The following is a 12800-nucleotide window of genomic DNA, read 5'->3' on the forward strand; positions in this document are numbered from 1 at the left end:
TGAGTGGCATATTCCTGAAATTGGCATCGCCCATGGATACTAGATCACTGTACGAATACTGTATCTTGGTTATATCAGGCCATATTTCTTATGACAAAATATTTGTTTTGCTTTGCCTTATTGGAGAATGCACTGATTATTATTTTTTATTTCAGCCTTAGAAGCATTCCTTACTGACTTATCTTTCTGTTTATTGAAACACGCACTGGATCTTACATGTTAGCATATTAGTGAGCGATCAGAATGTACTCTGAGATCACATTAAGAGGTTTAAACATACACAGTTCTTGTACCTAAACAATTCATCGTAACAACACAGATTGGCTGCTCCAATATTAAAGGATTCATTTCCTGTCATTAACGTTGATAGATTTATCACTATTCCATTAACTCAATGTCATTTCCTTTATCCAGAACACCAGAAGGTACTTAACATTGTAATCATTTATGAGGTGATTTTAATGTTTTATGGAACAACAGGAGTAATCTTACAGTGCCTCCTCGTTGACAAATTTGCAATTTAGTATTGAAATTAAACCATTCTCCTCCAATGGAAAGTGGGAGAAAATCTATTCGAGCTGTGCTAGCTGTATATATATATTTTTCTCACCTGTGATTGCAATGCTTGTTTATATCATGTGGAAAACTAGGAGATCCATGGAGATAAAGGCCAGGTTGTTGCTTTCTTTTATCTATTCTCTGCAAGTTTATCTACTGTAATAAATAGATTTTCAAGATACTTGACAATAAATCTTCCACAAGTAAAGTTTTGCATTTCCACCCTGCCCCTTACCCCCTTCTCCTGCTACTCCCATGACACACCCCTTTCCCTCCTCTTTTGCCCTCTTCTCTGACATTCACCCTTTTCCCCATTATCTCCCATCTCCTTCTCCCACCCCATCTTTTCCCCATCCCCCACGCAGCCCATACTCTTGGCACATTCAATGGTGGCTTTCTGGGGGCTCACTTTGCCAGCCGTCCAGGAGTGTCTGGATCACGGCTCTTGGTATTTGTCCACTGAAGTAAAGGTGATTCCCAGCTCCAGTGGCGTGTGAGGAATCAGTGAGATCATTGCTTGGGAAAGGTGGGGAGATCAGAGGATCAACGACCAGGCAGTAGCTTTTCCATCCCCTGATACAAAGCACAGGTACAGGAAAGCTGTTACTGTTGCAGCAATCAGAAGTTGGATGATTGGGACTAATATTTATACCTATTAAACAATCTGTCTGAAGCATCTCATCCCAATATCACAAGAACACATAGATAGGTAATTCATGTCCTCTGGAAATGTGTGCTCCTCACATTTACGTTAGGTTGAGCACTTTGACCTTTAATCCTTTGATCTTGCAATGAGCAGTAACGTTGAGTGCAATGAGTTCTGATTCTAATCACCTATCACATTTTTTTGTCGAGCTGGTGTTGGTTGTTACTCAACTTTCAGACTATTTATTGCTAACTCTGTGCTAACCCATGCATTTTAAGTATGCAGAGGTGTATATCCCAGAGAGCTAACTGTGTAATCAATTCACTCAATAAACAGGCTTTTTAAAAACCAGAGGAAACAAGCTATACCATCATTGATCACTAAAAGCAATATTTTTGCATTGATAGTTACATGTTAAATGTGCGCCTAAATTCAATTTCTATCAACAAGCTTGAAGAACAGAGAACCTCCTCCATCATCCTCTGACTGTTTGTCCATAGAGTTTCCATCATGTGCACTTTTGTTTTTACATCTCCTCAGGATCCACCTATAATTTAGTTCCTTGCCTTATTTCCATTCCCTTTCACCACGGGCAGTACGTTGGCGTAGCGGTAGAGCTACTGCCTTACAGCGCCAGAGGCCCGGGTTGTACGTGCTTCCCGTGACCTGTGTGAGTTTTCTCTGAGACCTTCGGTTTCCTCCCACACACCAAAGACGTACAGGTTTGTAGGTTAATTAGCTTGGTATAAATGTACAATTGGCCCCAGTGTGTGTAGGATAGTGTTAATGTACGGAGGTCGCAGGTTGGTGTGTAATTAGGTAAAATACTTTTTTTGGTAGTTCATTTGTTAAACCTCTGTGCAGCATTGAATAACTGCAATTCCTTAAATTATATTTCTTCTGAGGAGCTTCCTTTCTCGTGAAGATTAACACTTATTAAGGCTAGTTAGTGGAAGTAATGTGCAGGTTAAATTGTTTGTGCGTTACTGCACATTGATCAGCATCCCAATCTGTCTCCCTGTTGAACATCATGAGGCGTCCTTTATTTCCAGCAGATAACTGTGATACCAACATATTAAAGTGGTTTCTAGAGGCTTCCAATGTGTTGTCCAATATGCAAGCATGAAATTATGTTACAAGTATTGAGTATAGAAGTTGGGAGGTCATGTTGCTGTTGTATAAGAGGTTGGTGAGACCGCATTTAGAATATTGCATTCAGTTTTGGGCACCATGTTACAGGTAGGATATTGACAAGCTTGAAAGGGTTCAGAGAAGGTTTACGAGGATGTTTCCAGGACTAGAGGGCGTGAGCTAAAGGAAAAGGTTGAGTAGGCTGGGATTCTATTCCTTGGAGCGCAGGAAGATGAGGGGTGATCATATAGAGGTATATAAAATCATGAGAGGAATAGATCGGGTAGATGCACAGAATCTCTTGCCCAGAGTAGGGGAATCGAGGACCAGAGGATATAGGTTCAAGGTGAAGGGGAAAAGATTTGATAGGAATCTGAGGGGTAACTTTTTCACACGAAGGGTGGTGGGTGTATGGAACAAGCTGCCAGAGGAGGTCATTGAGGCTGGAACTATCCCAACGTTTAAGAAACAGTTAGACAGGTACATGGATAGGATAGGTTTGGAGGGATATGGGCCAAACGTGGGCAGGTGGGACTAGTGTAGCAGGGACATGTTGGCCGGTATGGACAAGTTGGGCCAAAGGGCTTGTTTCCATACTATATCACTCTATGACTCTGAGATGAGAATGTCAGTGTTCATCTAGTTAACAACCAGTGGAACCATGGAAAATGTGACATGAAACAATGTGCAAGATTGATGTCATGCCTCACTGCCAATGTGAAACTAGGCATTTCAACTACAATTAGAAATGGTGTTGTGCTGTTGATGATTAGTTTAACCTGGAACAGAACAATTTTTGCATAATCTTGGGCATCTCAGGTGCTGTAGGAAATGTTTCCTCATTTTACAGAAGGCTTTTTATTTGCACCAGCACATTTTGACACCAGTGAGATTTTAAACCTCTTCGATCTGAAAAGTAGTTCTACTTTACTCAGGGAATAATAGAACAGCTTACCCAGCTGTGCTATTTACGTCACGTAAACGTTATACTTATTGAGATCTTTAACTTCCAGAAGCTCAAATATGAACTCATGTGTCCGGACTGCTTTGCTCATGGAGGTCAGGGTCAGAGAATGGTCAACCTCTGGAATTCTCTACCCCAGATGATTGTGGTGGCTAAAATTCTGGAGGTCTTTAAAGAGAAGAGTTAAAATGGCGGGTTTAAACAAGAGAGGCGGGGGGGGGGTGAGAACCAGAGTGGTAGGTAAGAAATTGGAAGGAGTGATTGGAAGATAGATGTGAGGTCCAGTAAGTCACAAAGGAAGGACAGGCAAGGAGAGGTGAAGGAATATGGTGAAGCTGATGGACAATTTCAACGTAAGGAGTATTGTGGGAATAGCAGATGAACTTAGACCCTGGATCAGTGCAAGGAAATATGATATTGTGGCCATTGTGGAAACATGGTTGCGAGAGATACATGACTGGTCGGTCAATGTTCCAAGGTTTCGATGTTTCGGATATGATAGAGAGAGAGGAATAAGAGGTGGAGGAGTTGCTTTTATAATCAGGGAGACTGGCACGGCAGCGCTCAAAGAGGACATACCGGAGGGTTCATCGGCTGAAGCCATATGGGTAGAGCTAAAAAATCAGAAAGGTGTAAGCACTCTAATAGGTTCGTAGTATAGAACCCCCAATAGCCAGCAGGGTGTAGAGGAACAGATGTGTAGATGGATTACCAAAAGATGCAAAGCAACAGGGCTGTTCTAGTGGGTGACTTTAACTTCCCCGTTATTGACTGGGACTTGCTCAATGCCAAAGGCTTAGGCGGGGCAGTATTTGTGAGATGTATCGAAGTGGGTTTCCTGAAACAGTATGAGGATAGTCCAACCCGAGAAGGGAACATCCTGGATATTGTGTTGGAAAATGAGCCTGGCCAGGTGATGGTGCTTCAGTGGTAGAGCATTTTGGGGGATACTCATCACAACTCCAATGGTGTTAAGATTGTTTTGAATAGGGATAAGTTTGGACCTCGCAGGAAGGCGCTAAGTTGGAGGAAGGCAAATTACTATGTAATTAGGCAGGAGCTCGGGCAGGTACATTGGGAGCAGTTATTTATTGGGTACGTCCACATCTGACGTGGGAGTCGTTTGAAGGACAGTTGATTCATGTTTAGAGCTAAGACAGAGGGATAAGGATGGCAAAGTAAGGGAACTTTGGATGACCAAACAGGTGGTAAATTTGGACAAAAAGAAAAAGGAAGTGTATGCAAGGTTTAAGAAGATTAAATCAGACAGGGCCTTTGAGAAATATAACGCAAGCAGGAAAGAGCTCAAGCGGGCGAATGGAAGAGCCAAAAGGGCCATAAAATGGCAAGTTGGATGAAAGCAAACAGTTACTGTCAAAGGGGTCTGTGCACATCGGTTTATATATTTCCAGCTATTATATTATAATGAAACTTTCTATCCATCCTATTTATGAATAAGTACATCATTATTATTCTTTCTCCTTCATGTTCTTGAATACTTTGACACTCAAGTCAATGTGACACAGTGTTCACTGAATCTCCACTTTCCAAAGTTTCACTGCTTACTCCAACACAAGGCTCCAGGCAATGTTAGATGAACAAGACGAAGGGTCTCGACCCGAAACCTCACCCATTCCTTCTCTCCAGAGATGCTGCCTGTCCCGCTGAGTTACCCCAGCTTTTTGTGTTTATCTTCTGTTTAAATCAGCATCTGCAGTTCCTTCCTACACAAGACAGAGGACTATTGCAGACAGTGCCTCAGCTGCAGAGTAATTTACAATCCTTTTTGTTTATATTAAATATTTTCAATATTAACCATTAATGCTAATATTTTAAATGTTTAATAAAAATGAAAAAAATTGTAAATCTTAACCATTAGTGACACAGGAGGTGATGAGGGGGGAGAGGAGAGTATTACCTGCTGATTTATTCCTCTTGTCTTGGGAGGTGAGTTATTGGAAAAGACTAGACAATGTTCCATTACTCCATCCTAATGACAATGACCTCTCAGTATTGATGAGTCAGATAGGAATTCCTAAAACAAAATTCCCCTGTTAACACCAAACACCATAAAATGGGCCTTAATGAATGAGATAAGTACAATGTGCTGATGCCCTACTATGTAGCACCACAGACTAGCAGTGAGTTGCAAGGCAGGGGCCTGTGGCTTGGCTGATGCTACTGCCACCAACAGGAAGAAAATAGATTGTTGCAGCATCATTCAGTCTCTGCTTTAATTCACAAGTCTTTCGTTTTTCTATTTGATGGAGATAATTTTTCTCCTTTGAAGTTAATTTTATGAAATAATTTGGATCCTTTAACTGTCATTTATTCACATGTTGGATGGAGTGTATTGTATCAGGACTTTAAGAGGTTTCAATGGATGTTATGTAACATTTCTTTTACATAAATAGCGTGCCATTTTCTCTCTGTTACCTACCACTGACAACCTGTGCGCATTGACCGTCACTGGCTCAGTTACCAAGCAGCATTTATTTCATCTCTAGCTTTGCTGAGCTTCTCAGCAGCCTTGTCACATTTACATCTGGGGCAGCAATCCAGTTAAAAGTGAGGTCCAGTCTGGAGTGCTTGGCGTGCTGCAGGTAGGTGTTGACCTGAAGTATTCTATGTGAAGTCGCTGATATTTCATCTGACTTAAACAGCCACAGTTTAGTTCACAATTTATAACAGAATCTCGCATTCTCATTCAGAGCATGATTGAGCAAATGTGAACTGCTTATTTTTGTAAGAGGAAAGCTGAAGTTTGTACACCCCATTGGAAAGGTGACTCTAATAACATGTTCCCTGATTCCTTGCAGCTCATCAGCGATGGCAGTGTGGTATATGCAGAGGCCCTCTGGGACCACATCACCATGGATGACCAGGAGCTGGGCTTCAAAGCTGGAGATGTCATTGAAGTAGTGGATGCGACGAACAAAGAGTGGTGGTGGGGGCGGATTGCAGACAGTGAAGGCTGGTTCCCTGCCAGCTTTGTGCGGGTAAGAGCCGATCCAGGTTGGAGCAATGACAGGACACAAAGAGGGCCAAGCAATATCAGTGAACCGAAGACATACACAAAAAGCTGGAGTAACTCAGCGGGACAGGCAGCATCTCTGGAGAGAAGGAATGGGTGACGTTTCAGGTCGAGACCCTTCTCCAGCTTTTTGTGTCTATCTTCGGTTTAAACCAACATCTGCAGTTCCTTCTTACACAATATCAATGGGCCAGCCTGATAGGATCATAAACAAGAACTAAAGTAAAGGAAGGTTGCGAACATTGGCAACACAGGAATGTTGAACACTGCCTAGAATGTACTGATCAAAAGGGCATAAGAGATACGAGCAGAATGAAGCCATTCAGCCCATCGAGTCTGCGCTGCCATTCAATGATAATTAATCTACTTTTCCCGATCAACCCCATTCTCCTGCCTTCTGCTTGCAGTTCCTTGTATTTTCAGCCTCATTTTTTGTTCTGACTTTCTATTATCTAACTGACCTCATTAGCAGGATGCAGACTAGAATCTGAAAATGCTTGCAATCCTCGGAGTTTTTCTATTTTCTGTTTTTATTTCAGATCAGCAGTTTTCTATTGGTTTTCAAACTGCAGTAAAGATAGGCATAATAAATTGTTTAACTGCTGCTCGTAGGAAAGTGGTTTGAAAATTGATAATTGAAAACATAGATTTTTGTTTAATATGTAGGGAGAGAAATGCATCTTAGGACACTATCACCATGCATGTGAGTTCATTAACACTGGCTATGCTCATTCCTTTCCTGCCCAGTTCTCTTAACATCATAGAACACAGAACAGTACAGCAAAGGAACTGTCCCTTCAGCCCACAATGTCCACATGATGCCAAGATTAACTAACATCTGCCTGCACATGATCCATTTCCCCCCATTCACTGCATTTACATGTCCCTATTTAAAAGCCTCTTAAACACCACTATTCAGTGAGACTGAATGCTAATTGTCAGGGCGAGATCATAAAGAGCAGCTGATACTTTCACCTTCCCATTGGTGCTAGTGACTAGGTGGGACCAGTGTAGATGGGACAAGTTAGCTGGTGTGGGCATTGGGCCTGTATGACGCTGTATGACTTAATGACTAAAGATGAGATGATATTTTCCCTCAACTCCATTGTCAGGGTTTAAATTTGATGAAAGAGTGAAGACAGACATTAAATTAAAACAGGTTTGTCTGAAAGTCAAGGTTTTAACACATAATTTAGGTCTGAATTGTTTGAGTACTAAAATTTGGATTTTCCAGCTGGAGCTCAACCGGACACTCCAGGATTGAATAGTAACAATTGTTATCGAGCTGCACACGAGAGCTCCGGTCACCAACGTCACTGAAGCTGTGGCCTATCCCGGCTGGCTCACTCTGTGCACCTCAGGGTGGTTTGGGAACTGAATCAGAGGTAGCGCAGGACCTTGGACTCTGCCTTGCTGGATGATGTCCAGAGGAAAAAAGGGCTCCTGCTCCCACAAAGGGAAGGAAGCCATCCTGCCTTGTGTCATGCAGCAGTTGCCCTGTTCTGTGCCTTCCCTTCATTCCATTGCATGAGAATGCCCCCCCAAAAGATAATAAAAGGGCCCTAATGAGACCGCACCTGGAGTACTGTGTGCAGTTTTGGTCTCCAAATTTGAGGAAGGATATTCTTGCTATTGAGGGCGTGCAGCGTAGGTTTACTAGGTTAATTCCCGGAATGGCAGGACTATCATATGTTGAAAGACTGGAGCGACTAGGCTTGTATACACTGGAATTTAGAAGGATGAGAGGAGATCTTATCGAAACGTATAAGATTATCAAGGGGTTGGACACGTTAGAGCCAGGATACATGTTCCCAATTTTGGGGGAGTCCAGAACAAGGGGCCACAGTTTAAGAATAAGGGTTAGGCCATTTAGAACTGAGACGAGGAAAAACCTTTTCAGTCACAGAGTTGTGAATCTGTGGAATTCTCTGCCTCAGAAGGCAGTGGAGGCCAATTCTCTGAATGCATTCAAGAGAGAGCTAGATAGAGCTCTTAAGGATAACGGAGTCAGGGGGTATGGGGAGAAGGCAGGAACGGGGTACTGATTGAGAATGATCAGCCATGATCACATTGAATGGCGGTGCTGGCTCGAAGGGCCGAATGGCCTCCTCCTGCACCTATTGTCTATTGTCTATAATAACCAACCCCTTCCAGCCTTCTACTAATTTGAATAAAGTGACCTATAAGGCAGCGCAGCAGTGTGCTTCCACCTTTGTTTGCTGAGCTCCTCATAGAATAAAGAGATTTGGACAGGTATAAGGACAGAAAAGGATTAGAAGAATATTTTACTTTATTACCACTTTCCTACAATAACCCCATATCCCTTTTTTCCTTTAATATATAACAATATATCCACTAATTCTTGGGGAAATTTCCAAAGATTCACCATCCGCTGGGTAAATACGTTTTCCCTAATTTCTGTCGTGAATTGCAAAAGCCTTATTCGGAGACAGTAACCTCCAATGCTCAGCCCCAGAGCCAGGGGAAACCTCGATTCCACATCTGCCCTGTCAACCTCTTAACATCTGTCTAAATCTTGTGATATATTGGGAGTAATTCCCTACTCTTTTCCAACATTGCAGCTTTATTGAATCAAAAGCAACACTGCTTGGTACCTGGACAAGTGTTGTTTAAAAAGTCCCTTGAAGGGCTGGCTGCAAAGATTTGGTCGACTGAACTAAATGCTGCCACCCATGAGAATTCATGAAGAGTCAGATGACACTGATACAGGCAATACCAGGTTCAATGTGCTGTCCGACAGAGTAACCAACATCACTCTTCTGTCAAATTAAGCTCCCACACTTTGTGCTACTTCCTCAAACAGAGCTAGGATGGCCCACAGTGATCTATTAACGTCGTCAACAGATGCTAAGCCAATTTGTAGCCCCACAATCCCATCCTGTGTTCACTTCCATCAGCTGATTGCTTTTAGGAGAGGGTTTCGGTGATTTATTAACCCAATCATAGAGTTATAGAGAGACATACAGTCATACAGCATGGAAACAGGTTCTTCGGCCCAACTTGCCCACAACCAACATGCCCCATCTATGCTCATCCCACCTGCTTGCATTTGGCCCATATCCCTCTAAACCTATCCTATCCATGTACCTACCAATTTTTTTTAAAACGTTGTGATAGTATCTGTCTCAACTACCTCCTCTGGCTGTACGTTCCATATACCTACCACCTTTGTGTAAAAAAAATATACCCCTTAGGTTCCTATTAAATCTTTTTCTCCTCATCTCAATGCCCTATGGTTCTTGATTCCCCATCTCTAGGTAAAATTCCCAGTGTATTTACCCGATCTATTCCTCTCATGACCTCTATAATATTACCCCTCATCCTTCTGTGTTCCAAAGAATAAAGTCCTAACCTGCTCAACCTCCCCCATACCTCTGGCCCTTGAGTCCTTACAACATCCATCAAACTGCCAATGTGCCCACTGATAGTCATAAATATTATGGAGGAATGGTTAGAAATATAGCTATAATTGTGGGCAATGGTTAAGTTGACCAGAAACAATACTTTTTCGTTTATGTAATTTTTAATAATAATCAATTGATGGTTATTTATTGTTGATAATTACACATGCAACTGTCAAAGAATTTGAAATATAACGAAATGTTGAAAAAATGCTTTACAGCAGTAGAGGTCAGAGCAAAGTAATCAATTTGTTTGGTCAAAAGTGGGGGCTTAAAGAGTGCCTTCATGAGACGATCGGTGTATGGAGGCTTAGGAAGGGAATATCTAAATGCTGGTGTGGTAAAGAAAAATTGTGTGATGCACAAAAATAGATAAGAAATAGAGTAGCTGGGATTGATGGCTGAAGGAGTTTACAGAGACAATGATATGAATTCATCAGGCCATATTCTTGGAACAACCCAGCATAAATGTCTAATCCCATTATGAACACAGTATTGCTAAGAGGGTCTGTAAATCTACCTTTCCTTTCATTCCTAAAGTTGTGGGTCAACCAGGATGAACCCATGGAAGAATATCCAGTGAAGGTAGAAGATGGGAAACTTGATGATCCCAACAGTGTTAATCGTTGCCTGGCTACGGGCCAGTCAAAGAAAGACCAGATGAGGACAAATGTCATCAGTGAGATTATGAGCACTGAGAATGATTACATCAAACACTTAAAGGATATCTGTGAGGTAAGGAGTAGATGCTACTTTACCAGTATGACTTGTGTGTGGGTTTTGAAGAGAACGATTACAGCCCAAATACCAGTCATCTTATATTTCTTGCTACAGAGAGTTGATAAATTGATATGGATCTTGTTCATAAAGTTTTCAATTGGAACTTCTGAAGTGGTGCCAAATCAACAGCATCACTGGAGAAAATGGGAGCACAGATTCATCTCATCAGTAATAGATCTGTAGATTAATTCAGTGCACTGGCGTTATTCAAATGGACGAACACCTGAACAAAATAAAACCTTTTTAAAAAAGGGCTCTTGTGAGCTCACTTGAAAACAGTACTCTATTGATCTCAAATATGTGGGAAGTGTTGATAAAATATTTTAACATATACCTAGATTTCCAGAAAATATTTCATATGGTGCTGCATCAAAGACTATAAACGCTAATGGTGGAGGAAAATCCTCTGGCATGGGTAGAAGATTGGCTAGCTAACGAGAAGCAGAGTGTGGACATAGAAGGACTTTACCTAGTTGACGAGATCAAATGAGGAGTCGGTGCTGAACTCAGATTTTTGTAATACTTATTTTGTAAACTTGTAATACTTTTGTGATACTTTTGTAAACTTGAATAAAATCAGTAAAAGTCTGGTTGGCAAACGTATTGAGGAAACAGAGATAGAGATAAGCTGGAAGTTATGAAGAGAACATAAGGAAGCTAAAAGATAGATAGGTTAAAAGTGAACAGGCAAGTGTTGTATAGTGTGGGAAAATGTGAAATTGTTCAGTCTGAGAGGAAAAAAAATAAAATAAACATATGATCTAAATGGTGAATCATTGCAGAGAGTCTGTGGAACTCTCCACAAAGTGGTGACGGAAACTGACCCTTGAATATTTTTAAGACAAAGGATTTTAATAAACAAAGAGGAAACGATTCCCAAGGCCAGTTGGGGATGGTGAGCAGACGCGACAATCAGATCATCCATTGTCCTGCTCAACGGTGGAGAAGACCTGTGTGACGTTGTCCTCATTTATCAGTTCATACACATCATAGCAGAGGCAAGATCTACCAATTCCATTCACACTAAGGATCAAATTTGGGACCTAATGCTCTGCCGAATTGTCGCTGACCTAAGACATTAACATTTTTTTTCCTCCAGAGATGCTGGTTGATCTGCTTAGATTTTCCAGTATTTTCTATGTTTGTGGTCTTTCTGATCTACATTGTTCAGTTCACTGTCAAAATTCACTGGTGGGGCACCAATACCAACAGGACGTATTAAAATAATGTTCCTTGTGTGAGTAACATTTTTGAATTTGCTGTGCAGAAAATTTTCCAAAGCAAGTAATTTTCATCCTGTCATAATTGTAATGTTGGAGCATTAATAACATACTGGCCATTGCTTTGGAAATTCAAGGAGGGTATGAATTTGCTTTAAGTGCTGACTCATTCCTAATAGTGTTATCCATCCCACTCCAAGTGCAGAATCAATCTTTGTCCGCCCACCCCTACTATCAGGTAAAGCTGCTCATTTATTCCCTACAGGGTTATGTTAAGCAATGCCGTAAAAGGACAGACATGTTCGCAGAAGAACAGCTGCGCACCATTTTTGGGAACATTGAAGACATCTACAGATTCCAGAAAAGGTTTCTGAAAGACCTGGAAAAGAAATTCAACAAAGATGAGCCCCATCTGAGTGAGATTGGATCCTGTTTTCTTGAATTTGTGAGTAATTTTAGCCATTCCTCTAAAGAAGGCATTTAAGCAAATGGTATTTGTTTTACAAATAATGATTTTTTTGTTTCTTTTAGCTTTTGAATCAGATGTGCAGAGATATTAGAACTCACATTTATCAAGTTATGTCTGTCCTCTGGGGGCTGGGCTAAAGTAAACCCATTACTGAGGATAGACTCAAAAAGCTGCAGTAACTCAGTGGGTCAGATAGCATCTCTGGAGAAAAGGATTCGGGTCAAGATCCTTCTTCAGTCTGAGAGTCTGAGAGTCAGGGGAAAGGGAAACGAGAGATATATGGATGGTGATGTAGCGAGATATAGAACAAATGAATGAAAGATATGCAAAGAACCCACTGAGTTACTCCAGCTTGTTGTGTCTATCTTCGGTTTAAACCAGCATCTGCAGTTCCATCCTACCCATTTATAGAAATAGACAATGGAAAATAGGTGCAGGAGAAGGCCATTCGGCCCTTCGAGCCAGCACCGCCATTCAATGTGATCATGGCTGATCATTCTCAATCAGTACCCCGTTCCTGCCTTCTCCCCATACCCCCTGACTCCGCTATCCTTAAGAGCTCCATCTAGCTCTCTC

General features: G+C 41.5%; 1 protein-coding gene across 9 annotated transcripts in view; it reads left to right on the forward strand.

The window, feature by feature from the left end:
- Nucleotides 1–12800, forward strand: part of LOC144599625 (rho guanine nucleotide exchange factor 4-like) — a 322645-nt gene that overhangs the window by 284007 nt on the left and 25838 nt on the right. For 8 of the 9 annotated variants that reach the window (XM_078410740.1, XM_078410743.1, XM_078410739.1 and 5 more), the window contains 3 exons: nt 6119–6298; nt 10296–10490; nt 12021–12200. In XM_078410740.1, coding sequence (XP_078266866.1) covers nt 6119–6298; nt 10296–10490; nt 12021–12200 — 555 coding nt within the window. Of the gene's footprint in view, nt 1–5733; nt 5903–6118; nt 6299–10295; nt 10491–12020; nt 12201–12800 lie in introns of those variants that run through there. The other variant, XM_078410745.1, reaches the window with a different exon arrangement.

This window comes from Rhinoraja longicauda, chromosome 13 (assembly GCF_053455715.1).
Source record: "Rhinoraja longicauda isolate Sanriku21f chromosome 13, sRhiLon1.1, whole genome shotgun sequence".
In the NCBI taxonomy this organism is placed as follows: domain Eukaryota; kingdom Metazoa; phylum Chordata; class Chondrichthyes; order Rajiformes; family Arhynchobatidae; genus Rhinoraja; species Rhinoraja longicauda.